This window comes from Balaenoptera acutorostrata, chromosome 3 (genome assembly GCF_949987535.1).
Source record: "Balaenoptera acutorostrata chromosome 3, mBalAcu1.1, whole genome shotgun sequence".
Lineage (NCBI taxonomy): Eukaryota > Metazoa > Chordata > Mammalia > Artiodactyla > Balaenopteridae > Balaenoptera > Balaenoptera acutorostrata.
Genome location: NC_080066.1, coordinates 64,985,160 through 65,000,128, shown reverse-complemented (window position 1 = coordinate 65,000,128; position 14,969 = coordinate 64,985,160). Strand labels below are relative to the sequence as shown.

At 35.9% G+C, this 14,969-nt stretch overlaps 1 protein-coding gene across 1 annotated transcript in view; it reads left to right on the top strand.

Annotated features, from left to right (window-relative positions):
• ARIH1 (ariadne RBR E3 ubiquitin protein ligase 1) overlaps positions 1-14,969 on the top strand; it is a 126,948-nt gene that overhangs the window by 105,273 nt on the left and 6,706 nt on the right. Inside the window, exons 6-11 of the mRNA XM_057542786.1 lie at positions 1,647-1,713; positions 3,034-3,140; positions 5,316-5,358; positions 5,896-5,967; positions 8,887-9,017; positions 12,420-12,477. Coding sequence (XP_057398769.1) covers positions 1,647-1,713; positions 3,034-3,140; positions 5,316-5,358; positions 5,896-5,967; positions 8,887-9,017; positions 12,420-12,477 — 478 coding nt within the window. The remainder of the gene's footprint in view (positions 1-1,646; positions 1,714-3,033; positions 3,141-5,315; positions 5,359-5,895; positions 5,968-8,886; positions 9,018-12,419; positions 12,478-14,969) is intronic.

The following is a 14,969-nucleotide window of genomic DNA, read 5'->3' as shown; positions in this document are numbered from 1 at the left end:
CTCAGACTCGGGGGAGGGAAGGGTACGGATGCGGGGTGAGCCTGCTGCCCAGCAGCCAGCGTGATGTTGCACCAGCCTGAGGCGCGCCGTGCGTTCTTCTGGGGAAGTTGTCCCTGGTTCATGGGACCCTGGCAGTGGTGGCCTGCACAGGCTCCCAGAAGGGGAGGTGTGGATAGTGACCTGTGCTTGCACACAGGCTTCTTGGTAGCTGTAGCAGCAGCCTTAACGTCTCATGCCCGTCTCTGGTGTCCACGCTGATAGCCATGGCTCGTGCCCGTCTCTGGAGCTCGTCTAGGCGGTGCTCTGAATCCCCTCTCCTCGCGCACCCGGAAACAATGGTCTCTTGCCTCTTAGGCAGTTCCAGACTTTTTCCCGGACTCCCTCCCGGCTAGCTGTGGCGCACTAGCCCCCTTCAGGCTGTGTTCAAGCAGCCAACCCCAGTCCTCTCCCTGGGGTCTGACCTCTGAAGAAGCTGGAGCCTCAGCTCCCAGCCCCCACCCGCCCCGGCGGGTGAGCAGACAAGCCTCTCAGGCTGGTGTGTGCTGGTCGGCACCAATCCTCTGTGCGGGAATCTCTCCGCTTTGCCCTCTGCACCCCTGTTGCTGTGCTCTCCTCCGTGGCTCCGAAGCTTCCCCCCTCCGCCACCCCCCATCTCTGCCAGTGAAGGGGCTTTGTAGTGTGTAGAAACTTCTCCTCCTTCACAGTTCCCTCCCACTGGTGTAGGTCCCGTCCCTCTTCTTTTGTCTCTGTTTTTTCTTTTTCTTTTTCCCTACCCAGGTACGTGGAGTTTCTTGCCTTTTGGGAAGTCTGAGGTCTTCTGCCAGCGTTCAGTAGGTGTTCTATAGGAGTTATTCCACATGTAGATGTATTACTGATGTATTTGTGGGGAGGAAGGTGATGTCTATGTCTTACTCCTCCGCCATCTTGAAGGTCTCTCTCTGGACTGTGCATTTTTGATATCTTTCTTGCTGGCTTTGTGAGTTACTCTTTTTCTGCTTTTAACACCATTTTCTTATAATACTCACAGGAATGTTTACTATTAAAATTAATGGAACTTAAGCTTCAGGGTTCTTCACTTTCATGGGTTCCTGTGAATTCAAGAAATTCTTGTGAATTAAGGTGTTCTAGGTGGATAAAGGAAGCCAGGTTGCAGTCAGTAGGCATTTCTGATAAATTACCAAAAGATTTCAGAAGAAGGAGGCTATCAAAATTATATCTAGCAAAACCTGGATCCATTTCTGAACATTCCTACCAACATCCCTTATTTCACACACAGATTTTTGGGAGGGGGTCTTAGAAAAGGTGACTGAGAATTGCTGTCTTAAGGCAAGATATCAGAGTCAGAAAACTCTAAAAGGGGCCTAAATTTGACAATATTGGTAAGTCATTAGACTACAATACAAACTGGGTAAAAATAGAATATTTAGGGTATAAGAAATGGGGAAATGTCTACCAAAATAAAACTATAGAAACTTTGAAATTATTGTTTTGATTCCTACAGTTCTATTTGTTGACAGTTTATGCGTATTTTAGTATTTTCAATTTAAGGCAGTTTTCATAGCACAGAGCATTGAGATTTTATTTTATAAATGAGGAAAATATTCTTAGCTGAAAACTTCCTAATAAACTTTTAATCTCGCTTTCAGGCGCCTGATCACAGATTCAAAAGTTAAATTAAAGTATCAGCATTTAATAACAAATAGCTTTGTAGAGGTAAGTGATCGCATAAGTTTTCCTTCTTTAAATAAAAGGAATTCTGTTTATTAATAGAAATATCAGTTTGTCTTATATAAGAAACACCTTTACAGTAACTTCAATTTTTGTCTTCATTTATGAAGCATACCAAAATACCTTTATTCTCAAAGGAATGTGATAAACCAATAAGTAGATGTCTTTTCATCGATCTTGAGCTTTGAGAATAAAATAATTTTATAGTCTTCCTTTATCCCTAGCAGAGAATTATAGCTGATTATTAGTGATGTCATGTTTAATCATGTTGGGCACTCTAACCCTGCTATACCTCTGCTTGTTTTACCTTCCATTACCAGTAAACTTCGTTTAAAAAGAATTATGTAGTGATTTTTTGTTTGTTTTTATCAAATATGTCTTAACAGAAGTTGGCAAACTGTGGCCTGCCTGTTTTTGTAAATAAAGATTTATTTGAACATGCAGTTTTATTCTGTGACTGCTTTTGTGCTGCAGTGGTAGAGTTGAGTCGTTGCTAAAGAGGCCATATGGCCCACGGAGCCAAATATCTCTACTTTCTGGCTCTAAGTGAAAGAAGTTTGCCAGCCCCTGTACAAGAGCACCAGTGTAACTTGGTATTTCAGTTCTAGAATGTAATTTTAATTTTTATTAGAGATTAAACTGAAGGTCAGATCTTCTAGAAAATAGCATTTTTTAGGAATAGTATATTTTTTGAAATGGTCAATAAACTTGAGTTCTGATGGAGTGTTCCTTGAGCCATGTTTTGTCTCATAATAAAAATACTTCAAAAGTTATATTTCTTTTGATGAACTAAAATGGAATCTTTGCTGTGGTTTAGGCACTGGCTTTTGTTCTTAGAAGAGCTTTCTGTGGTCAAAGAGAGAAATTCCATGTGTATCCCTCAGCTTGTTTCATACTATTCTATAGCATGTAAACGCCTTCCCTAAGTAGAAGCGTATCTTGTTTTCTTGTATCTTTTAAAATTGCCCTGAAATAGAACCATAGACAAATTGATGCTTGTTAATGATCACATAATGGTGATCATTTATTTTAAAGTTCTCAGTGGGATTTTGAAGATAGAACAAGAGATAGATTATATGTTTTATAATACCAGGTCTTCAAGGGATCTATAATCTTAGAAGAACAGTACATCCAAAAGCATTGCTGTAGGAGACTAAGTATTGCTGGCAGGTTTTTATGTGTCAGTGACACCATCCCCACTTTGTGATAGTGAGGAAGTAGTATAAATAATTGCATGGTGTACTGGAAAATCTTGCATCGTGATTTAATTTGCTGTCATTTTTTATGTTCCAACTTGTATTTCAGTGCAATCGACTGTTAAAGTGGTGTCCTGCCCCAGATTGCCACCATGTTGTTAAAGTCCAATATCCTGATGCTAAACCTGTTCGCTGCAAATGTGGGCGCCAGTTTTGGTAAGCAAGTGATTTCCTAAATTGGAGTAGTGCACATAGCTTTTCTATTTATTTTTATTAGTAAAATAGTAGAAAAAAAGCAACTATACCCCAATATTTAAAAAAGAAAAAGAAAAAAAATAGTAGAAAATATTCTTTATCTGAGGTAGGTGGGTGATGTTGACTTTAAATAGTTTGTATTTCTTTTAAATAAAAATTAGATTAAAAAGTCACATCTTAAGATAGTTTTTCCTCTTTCTTTGTTGCTCTAACTTCTGGATTTATTTTCTTATGGGAAAAAAAATGCGGCGGTAATCACATTCTCTTGTGTGCTCCATTGGAACGTATATGGCAGCAAATTTAAAGATCTGGGACAAAAACTCAGTTCTTCTCATTTCTTTTTTTTTCAAGTTTATCCGTTTTATATTTATTATTACATTATTTATTGTAAATTTAAAAAGTTCTTCTCATTTCTGATTGACTGCTTATTTTGTCAAATTATGTTTGGTTCCCTTATGGCTCTTGATCTCTTTTCAGGTTCTCTCTTAGGAAATAAAATACACAGTTAGATGTTTTGTTTTGTTTTTAATTTCCTTTATTCTGACAAGTTTAATCTTACTCCTAAAAATATGCAGATAAATTTGGAAAGATAAAACTTAGTTGATAGATGTGCTTTCTTTAACTAAGAGTTGTTCTGTGGGGCCCCTGGCCACAGCTTTCTTGGTAACCTGGATTCCTGGGAGTGCTGTAGCATACTCTTTAGCCTTTGAATTTTAGGTTCAATTTAGCAGGGAATTTCCAATATCACGTATTAGAGAGTTAAGATGATCTTCCATTCCCTTATGGATCTTTTAGGAATGAGAAGCCAGTCAAGCCAGGGGGCTCTGTAACTAACAAATAAACATTTTATTGGTATTCCGTATCATTCTTCTTTTTCTCCAAACATCTATAGAATTAGACTTATATATCATTAATACTAAATATTTCCAAAAAGAGTAGGTAAACTCATAGAGATTAAATTTATGTAAAATACATGCTATTTTAGTAAAGATTAAATATTCATTATTGTTTCAGAGTTTACCCTGTAGACAGAGGGTAGAGTCTGATTCCTTACCTACTTTCAAATATACTTTTAGTATGAAATATTTCAAATACAGACTTAAGTATAGAGAATAACGAGTACTGACATAGTTAAAACCCAGCTTAATCAGAATCAGTATTTTGTTTGTTTTTGTCAAGAAATAAAACATGACAGATACATTTGAAGCTTCTTGATGTTCCCTTCTCCATTCCATTCCCCATGTTCATCTCCAGAAGTAACCGTTATCCTGACTTCATTTAAACTGATGTAGCACTTTATTCTTCTAATTTGCAAGGGATTTTTGGCATTCCCAAATTACTTGATTAGCTGATTAATCAGCCATACCATGGTTACTTTTTCACAAGCATTTGTGTTTATTCTTAATTTATACTTTTTAAACAAATGTATGTACCATGTGCCTAGAAAACAGAAAGGGATTAGCAATTAATATAGTCTTAGAGAATATGTAGACATAGTCTTTTGCTTTATACCTTGTTTGGTACAATTTATCTCTACTGGCTGAGGTTCATTTGTTTGGATCATGCAGAGATGTGACTTGTTTGCTTCCCACATATTGCTTACTGTGCATTAGTACTAAAGTATAGAATTACCCTACAAAGTCATTCTTTAACTCTTCATTTGGAGTGTTAAATAAAATATTTAATATATGCCTATGAAGCATTGGTTGAAATTGAAGTTCAAATTATTGAACATGATTTCATTTTGGTTTCAGTTAGATAATGGTCACAGCAAGGAATTATACATATTAAAAACTATCAGAAAAATACAAATCTAACTAAACTGATTTTATTGTCTTAACAGTTTGGTAGCTATTTAAATAGTCATCTATTATGAAATTGTCATCATAGCATGTCTTCATGCTTACAAGTCATTCCTCATTTCACACACACACACCCAAATATGTGTTGGTCCCAATACTAAATGCTAAATAATTTACTGTAGAATAAAATAGACATGGTTCCTGTCCTTGTATTTTGCAGTCACTAGAAACTGGTGAAAGTATTGAGGAACTGTAAAGCATGAAGTTGTTTGTTTGTTTACTTTACTTACAGTAGGTAGGACTTAATTCTTTTAACTGTTGTGTCACTTAACAGCTTTAACTGTGGAGAAAATTGGCATGATCCTGTTAAATGTAAGGTGAGTTTGCCTGGCATTTTCATTTTTAAATAAGGTAGTAGAGTACTTCTAAGACTTGATGACTGAAAGCCACAGCCCACAAGTTTGTTATTTATTCATTAGTAAATGGAAGATAGTATTTTACCCTTTTTATTTCAGGTGATCTTTGCAAGTATTCAGGGAACATTCCTTAGGAATAAAATCATCTCCTGATTATTATCAAGATAATGGAAAAAAGAAAGATATTGAGGGTTAAGGCACCTCCCTTGGAAGGCTTTGTAATTAGCTGAGGGGAATGACACACCTTGCAGCTGAGCCTCTCCTTGAGCTCTAGGTTCCCCACTTAGCTTCAGCCAGAGAAAGTCCTCCTTTGGTTGATTTTTGTGTACCTGGACTGGATATGAGAATCACAGGATTTCTTGGTTTAAAAGGTAGTAAACCCAGTGATAATCTTACCCTTTGGTTTTTACATTTAAGCTTGACTGTATTTAAGTGTTGATGTAATTTGCTATCCTTGAGTCTTCTGTTGTACTGAAAAGGGTTCCTGTTTTCAAACAGTGGTTGAAGAAGTGGATTAAAAAGTGTGATGATGACAGTGAAACCTCTAATTGGATTGCAGCCAACACAAAGGTTGGTATTTTCCTTCAGTAAACTCTTGGTATTGAAACTGATAAGGATAGGTGTATCAGCATTAGCAAAAGTAGTAAGTTTACCTAATAAAGGGCCTTGTTTTACCTTTTTCTTGATTAAGGTTTACTTTTTATTTTCAGAATTATTGCCTATTAATAATTTGCCTTTGTTTTACTGTTTGAGTTTATTTTATTGATTACTATAGTGCAATATGCACGGTACTCTGCTGTAGAAGTTTTCTTCTATCAGAAAAGCAGTAGTTGATAATTTTTCTACCCTGGGGTTTGATAATATCTTTTCATACTGTTCTTGGCTGCCTTTTAGTATACAAATGTATTATAGAGTTTTTTCCACCTAGCTTTTTTTTTTTTAACTAGGCTATATTTCTGCCTTTTAAAATCCCCAGGGTTTAACTTCTAAGGAGTCATTCTTTAGGGCAGTGTTCAGTCAGAATAACCGAGTAACTTATTATTATGTAACTTAATTGGGCTTAACAAGTTTAACATTTTTAACATGTTAAACTTCCAAAATATGATTTATTAAGAGACTTGAATCCTGAGAAATAGAAGCTTTGGGGTAATATGAGTATCCTTGGTTTTTTGGTTTTTATTTTTTGAATAACATTGGTCATGATACTAGTTTCAAAATTCAGTATCTTTATGCCATGAACCACTTCTTTAACCCTAGATGGATGTCTTACAAATGCAGATAATCTTGAGCACCCTTCTTTTCTATCACTAAGTAATAAGTAAGCATTTGAATCTGAACTGTGTACGCAGCTAATTTCTAAGTAGAAAATTGTGTAAACATTCAATCTTACATCCTATTTGTATAGGAAGTGACTTGGGTGATGGATAATAAGGTTATTCATGGGCTATTCATTTTTATTATTGTCTTTCACATATGAAGATGATGTTTTAAAGAATATTGAGTTGTTTGACCAGAGTTAGTTACAGCTTTGCACTCTTCCATCACTCAGTCTCAGGATAGTGATAAGAATGAGTGCTTAAATGATGAAGGCCAGCGCATGATTTTATACCATTAGTACCCTGCTCTACCCAAAAAGATTAAAATATATGTATACATTTCTATCTCCCAGAAAGCATTAGCAGTAAAACAGTGAGTCCTGTCGTATAAAACAAATGCCCACATCTTTGAAGAATGTAGTTTTGAAGTTGATATTTCTGTGCTCTCTAAAACCATCATGATAAACATACCTTATGGCACTCAAAAAAACCTAACTATAATGTCAGGAAGTGGTTGCTTTTGTTATTTTTTAAAATTTTCCTGGTAGCCAAGCATTCTTTTTCAAAAATTGAAGATTTCCCCACCAGAAATGTTCATTAAAATCCCAGAATCTGCTTTCAAACCAGTATTTAGAATAGGGCAGTTATATTTTCCCTAAGTAGTTTGATTAAACTGTAGCCCTCTTTCTGTATCTAGAAAAATCCCCAAATACTCTGAATCCCCAAGATGTTTAAAATAGGGAGTATAGGCTTGAATATGTTTTGAGTTTGTTTAGAAGGTAGATTATTAAGCAAGAATGGCAATTTGTAATAACAGATTTATCTACTTGGCAGTTTTGAGATGAAACTGAGGAGTTTTTCTTCTGAGACATTTCAGAAGCTTATTTTTGTTATTAGCTTTTTTAAAGGATTTGCAGATTGTTGGTATATTAAGAAATTAATACTAATTAATTATAGCTAAGAAATATAGAATGAAACAGATATATTAGGCCTGGAATTTGCTTCTTTGGGAAAATGTAGTATTTTTTTTATGTGAGTGACTTCAAAAATTTGATTGAAAATGTATAATTAAATATTGCTGTATTGACCTATTGAATTACTATAGTTTATGGGTAGTGTAGTCTGTTCACAATAGCTGAATTGCAAGTAATATAATGGGTGATCCTCTCCCCCCGTTATGGGAGTAACAGATGTCAGATACAAAAATGTACAACAAAATCCAAGCTTTACATCTTATGGTTTTATTAAAAATAATGAGTAAGTTTAATTTTCTAGATTTTTCAAGAGAAAAAAAAAACATGCCTGCAGGGTAATAACTTTGGCTCATTAGCAACCGAGAAAATGATACGGTCTTGGAAAAAAGAAAAGTGATCTCTGTAGCACAGTTGTAAATGGACCACAAGAAAGTTGGGTTAACGAGGTTAACGAGATTTACATTAAATTCAAAATTCTTCTAAGAAGATTACTGTTACAAGATTACTGTTAAAAGACTCTGAAGACATGAACTCACTAGTTAAGAGCATGGGCCTCAGTTGGCAGATGGGCATAAGTTTAATTTCCATCTCTGAAGCTCTGTTTTTTGACCTGCATCTTGCTTGCCTGATTCCTGAGGCCAAATTGCTTGGGTTTGTATCCTGACTCTACCATTTGCTACCTGTGTGACCTTGGACTAGTTTCTTTAAAATTTTCTTAGTTTATTCATCTGACAAATGGAAATAAGAGTAGGGCCACTATAAAGATTATGAGTTAATGCATATAAAACAGAGAACAGTGTATGGGATACAGGAAGTACTCAACAGTGTATGGGATACAGGAAGTACTCAATGATTATTTCTAGATGACACTAGAAGAATATATTTACATGAAGAAAATGTTTAACCTCCCATAAAACTATTATTACTATGTGTTTGGTTAAAAGTACTTAAAATGTTTTAAATTTAAAACATTTTAAAATGTTTTTGTCTCCCAACCCCACTAAAACAAATCCTTAAGTTGTTATACATCTTAATAGCCAGTAATAATAACAACTCGTTTTCAGTGGTACTTATTGTTTGACACTGAGTGCTTTACATGTATTAATCACAGTAACTGTGGTATTTAAAAATAAACCAAATCTAAAACTGGCTTCTCCTCAGTGTAGCATTGACACCAACTTTATAGTTTCTCTTCATAGGAATGTCCCAAATGCCATGTCACAATTGAGAAGGATGGCGGTTGTAATCACATGGTCTGTCGTAACCAGAACTGTAAAGCAGAGTTTTGCTGGGTGTGTCTTGGCCCTTGGGAACCACATGGATCTGCCTGGTAGGTTGGGGAAATGAAGGGAAGAACATGTTCACATAAGTATGTGATATATCTGCCACATATTATGAATAAGGTTTCTACCTCATGGAAATCACCATCTAACTTGGGAGCTAGATAAATGAATACAGTGTGTGATCATTGTTAAAAGTATATGCAAGATATCCAGAGAGAGGGATTAATTAGGCTTATCTCACAGATCATGTAACAGTCGAGTTGAACTTCAAGGAGGACTAAGGGTTCATTTGTTTAAAAAGTGGTAGGAATAACATTCAGGGCAAAAAGAGCCGCATGAACAATGGTAGAACAATGGTAGAATGATGTGAAAGTACATGACTTATCCAGAAAAGAGTTGCATTGTCTAATATGTCTTTCTAGATAATAGTTGAAAACTAAGAGACTTGGCAAAACCCCTTCCACAGTTGTGTTTTAGTTACCCTGCACCGCCATTAGACAAAAAATTTGTTCCAACTTTAAAAATTGGAAAAATTGCCCAATGCAATCCAGATTTTTAGCCTCTCTTTGAAAACATAGGAACAGGCCTGCATTTCTGTTTGGCAGAAATCACCTGGAATTGATTAGTAGCCGTTTAGATGGAGCCTTTACTTTGCAGTTTGTTTTCCCAAGACCGAAGCTTATTGGCATTTTCATATATCATGATGGCACTAGTCACATTTGGTAGCAATACATACCTTTGTTCCAAGTACATTTCTTATCAATTTGGGAAAAATGCAAGTTAGATTGAGGATGCCTTGATGCATTTTTCTCAAAATGAGAAAAATGGGAGCTAGCACATCTTCTGGTAAAAGTGGAAATATTTCTGGGTGTTATAGTATGCAAATTGCCTGTTTCACTCATTTGTGTTACTTGCCTGTCTCCTATTGGTGTTGAGTGTGTGGCTGCTCAAATTGTGGGGAATAGGAAAAGAGAAAGTAGGCTGGGACCTAAAGTAGTTTGGACATTATCAGAAGGATTTTAACTGGGAGTGACAAGATTAGATCTGTAGTTCAGATGAGAAGGTTCTGTATTACGTGCTTTACCTACGTTATCTGGACATTGTGACTGCTTTGTAGAGCGTGGGTGGGAGGGGAAGAAATTGCAAGTTCAAGACAAGGTGAGGAGGATCTGAACTTAAGACAGTGGCAAGTCTTTCCTTTTAGATTCATTAATTAGAGGAATAGTAAGAGGGATTATTTGTCTGACATTAATTCTGAACCAGGTAAAAACTAATTGCTTAGATAGAAGGAAAGAAAGTGATTTTACCACTGTTAGAGCCAAGGAGAGGTATTTGGGGTATAGGTACTCTAGGTTTTAGGAAGTCAAACTGGAGGATTAGAGTGTTCCTGGAAACTAAATTCACTCGAATGTATTTAAACAAGCCTAGTGAAGGGGAGAGGGAATAGGGAAGAAGAGATATTAAAGAGACTTTGTGTGTGTGTAAGGAAATCTCTGATCACAACTCAAATTTTCAATGAGCTGTATTGAAAAATGGAAAGGGTACAAAACAAATGATGGATACAGAAGAATGAAGAATGGCCTGGACCAGGGGTGTCAGAAATGTTGCCTGTGTCTTTAACATTGCAGATAAATCATGCTGTGCTTTCTTGTTTAAATCTGAAAATGCCTCAGAAATCTTCAAAAAAGCATTCCAAGTAGCACTATCAGTCATCTGAGTTAGAAGTATAGATGGGCCCTGCTTGCTTTCTTGGCCTTAAAATTCTTTTGGCAGATTAAAGCCCAGAATGAGTTGAGGCTTAAAAGTTACCGAAAAATATCAAAAGGAAAGTATAAAAGGATGTGTCAGATAGAAAGAAGAAGTGTTAATAGTTGACCAGTAGAGGGCAAGAAGAGGCAGTCTTTGGGCTAACTTGAGTAGAGTAATTATTGGTAAAAGAGGATTATAACCCAGCCTGGGGGAAAATTAGTAAGTCTCCTGACTCAGGTGATTTGTGGTCTGGGTTACTTTAAAAACTTCAAGATGAGATCAGTAAGCCATTGTTGGTTATTTCTGAGTACTTACGGAAAATGGAAAGGTACCAGAGATTGGGAGCAGACAGAACGTAATCCCAAATTTCCAAAATTTCTGATTCCACAAGCTGCATATGAACCGTATAACTTAGTTTTTCTCTTATGTGAAATTCCAGAATCAAATGGTATTATTAGGTTGATGGATATAGGAATGTTTGGTAGATTTCAGCAAGGTATTTCACTGTGGACTGAGAGGTTTGTGGCCTAGGCTGTGAATACAGACAGGGAGGTTTGGGATTAACTGAATGACCATTTCTTGGAGTACCGATAATAGGTTTGTGTCTTCTAGTGAAATGCTTTAAAGGTTTGCTGAAAGGCTTTGTCCTCATCTTTTTTATTCACATCAACTATATACTGCTTTTCTGGTCAGTTGTACTGATGATTTTCTTGAACTAGTATAAGAATCTTGTATACATTTTGGGGTAACATCAAAGAGGGATATTGAATGTATAAACCATTATAATCGTGAAGGACTTGGCAAGCTGGAATAATGAATCCAGGTTAACGAGATTTACATTAAATTCAAAATTCTTCTAAGAAGATTACTGTTAAAAGACTCTGAAGACATGAACTCACTAGTTAAGAGCATGGGCCTCAGTTGGCAGATGGGCATAAGTTTAATTTCCATCTCTGAAGCTCTGTTTTTTGACCTTAAATATGTTGCTTATCTTCTCTTCATCTGCTCAATGAGGATAATATTTCATAAGGTGCTTGAGGGGATTAAATGTGATAGTACAGTTGAAGTCCTTAGTAAGTGGATGGTATGTAGTTAACACTCAGTAAACGTCAGCTGCTCCTGTAACGTAGGTTCCCGTAAAAGAAAACAGAGGAACAAGGGAAGTGCCAGTTTTATACATCTCCACTCTGAGCTGACCTCTCTAGGAAGATTCAGTGATTCTTGTAAACTGTAATAGCATATAAAGCACATAGCAGTCTGTCAGCTATTGGTTTTCTTTGGTGTATACAAGTGAAGATAAGAAGGTGAGTAATTCTGGAAAAACTGGGAATATTTGGCTAAATAACAGACAACCTAGGAGATGAGGTGATCTCTTTCTTCAAAAATTGAATTAGAAGTTCAGACTACAGTTGGTAAGTGGAAGTTCTAGAATAGCAGTGTTTTCTAATGATAATCGGTAAGCTGATTTGAATGGACTGCCTCAGGAGGTGGAGAACTAACTGCCTATTACTAGTAGAGAACTGACACACTATTATGGAAAGGATTCAAACACTAGGGGTGTTTGTTTTTTTGCACCTCAGTTTATCTGTGTAAAAGAGAGTATTGGTTCTAGGTAATCTCTAAATCCAGGCTAAAATTCTGTGATTTGTTCCCTTTTCATTGATTTATGGCTTTATGGAATCCTCTTCACTTACTTTAAGGTACAACTGTAACCGCTATAATGAGGATGATGCAAAGGCAGCAAGAGATGCACAGGAGGTAAGTACATTTATTTTCAAACAGTTGAACAGGAATATGCATTTTATGTTGATTAGGGAATGATTTAGCTGGAGTGTTCAGTTCTGAAAGATTTGTTGAAATGACATTCCAGTAAATACTGGGTATCTGTGTACCTGTAGAGAGGGGATCTTATGCAAAATGGATATCAGGAGTACTCCTATTTATAAGTTTGTTTGCATTTTTAAAAATTAATCTAGCACACTTTCAGGTTTCAGTAGTCTTCAGTATCAAGATTTTCCCTTCCCAGCAAGGAGACTAAAGAATAGTATTTGTTAAATGGCACTGCTGCAATTTATATGCAGTCTTACTTCTTTTAATTAATTAATTATCTCATTGTTCATCAGGAAGCTCTAATGATTTTAGGGGAGCTGATTTGGAATGAACTGTCTCAGGAGGTAGGGATTTCCCTCTTACTGGATAGGGAAATAACCCACTATTATAGTAGACGGGATTCAAACCCTAGGTGTGGATTAGATTCGGTAACACTTTTATTTCCTTTCAGCCTGATAATTCTGTCATAATTGTAGAATCCTGGAATTTAATCATTCCTTACATTCATCCATTCTGTGTTGAAATTCCCCAGTTGTCCCCCGAAAGTCTTTTTTTTTTTTTTTTTTTTCCCAAAAGTCTTTTTAAATGGCTTGCCTTGCCAGGATGCAATCCAAAACAAAACCTGTTTGTTATTGTTTCACTTTTTAAATGCTTCTTTAAAATTTATTATAATTTAAATTACCATAAATACAAAGGAATATATTTATATAACCTAGGCCGTCATATTACAGACTTTCACAATATTTGTGATCCTTTTAAAGGAGGAAAAAAAACCTCCACAAATTCCAATGTTGATTTAAATTATATTTATTATAATACGACTTAACTATGTTTAAACATAAAACCAGCTGTAAACTCTTAAGCAACTATACAACCAAACCAAGAAGACCACAAAACCAGTGGAACTCAAGTTAAAACTAATTTGACAGATAAGTTATTTGCTGAAATTAAATTACTGTTGATAGACTGTTGTCAGACCAGGTTTTTTAAATTTAGGGTTACCCATACTACTAAATGCCATGTGGTAATTTGTTCTCCCACCAGTTTTCTATATCTCACCTATTGCACATTCACCCCTACAGTGCATCAAAATTTGATTTGATCAGAATTTATCATTAATATATTCTTTTATCACTTATTATTCTCAACTCTGGTGCAGTTAAAGTAATCTTGCTTGATGCCAATTTTAGCCATTTCACAAATGTAAGACCTGAAAATGTTGATTCTCATAAGTTCATTCATATGGCCCGGAGTGTCTGTGTTTTCTTTAGGTTATTATCAGATTTTTAATATTTAAACATTCCATGGTCTGTTTAAACCAGATCATTTGGCACCCCTACTCCAGTTTGTCTAGCATCCTTAGACTACAGTTTGAGAAACATCACCCCATGTAATCTTTATATACAAACCTCTACAATGACAGTCATGCTTTTCCTACCTCCCATTTGGAATCGATTCTACTGTTACATTTTTATTTAGCTCAGTTTGTCATTGCATCTCCTTCTGTTTTGGGTTTGTTTGTTTGTTTGTTTTTAAATCTTAGCCCTCATGGCTTTCTGCTTCTGTTTTAAGCAGTCACAATTGTCTTAAATTCTGCTGAAGAGACCATAAATTTTCCTAAAATTTTCTTCTAATTTTGATAATATTTTTTTTGAGTCCATAGAGAACTGTTCTTTTTCTCTTATGCTGCGTTACATTTTTCCTAATAACCATGGTAGGCTTTTAGTTTTTACTTATCCTGAATGAAGAGTAGTCTAGTTAGATCTAGCCAGAATATGGTATTTGCTGACAACAAAAAGTATATGGGTTATCCTTGGCCTTACCTGGTCTGCATTTGGGTGTTGGTAGAATCCCTTTCTGAGGTCCACAGGGAGGGTGGATTATTGGGCATAGCTTCTAAGCCCTGCTAATGTGTAGATTGTAGATGCTAGAATGCATTATTTTTCTAGCTCATTTCTTTTGGACTAAACTAGAATCTTCTGATCCTGTGGGTGTACAGGGAAAAATTTCATATGAGTGCCTGTATTTGTTTGTTTATTTAAGTGGGAGCCATACCTCCCAGAATGGAGCACACCATGGCACACATCTAGCATATTCTTTCCTCACTTCCCCTACTTCCATACTCAGGCCTAGTGTTTTCTGGGAGTTGTAGTTCTTAAAAAGTACTAGAAAGTTGGCACACAATACAGAAAGAACATAGATGGTACTTTGAGTGCCTTGGAAGGATGTTACCTGTGTTGTAGAAAGTTGTTGACTTAATATACTATGCCACAGTTATGACAGGGGTGGACATTTGAATTTTCTTTTCTTTCTTTTTTTAATTTTAATTTTTATTTATTTTTTTGGCTGCACCGTGCAGCTTGCAGGATCTTAGTTTCCTAACCAGGGATCAAACCCAGGCCCCTGGCAGTGAGAGTCCT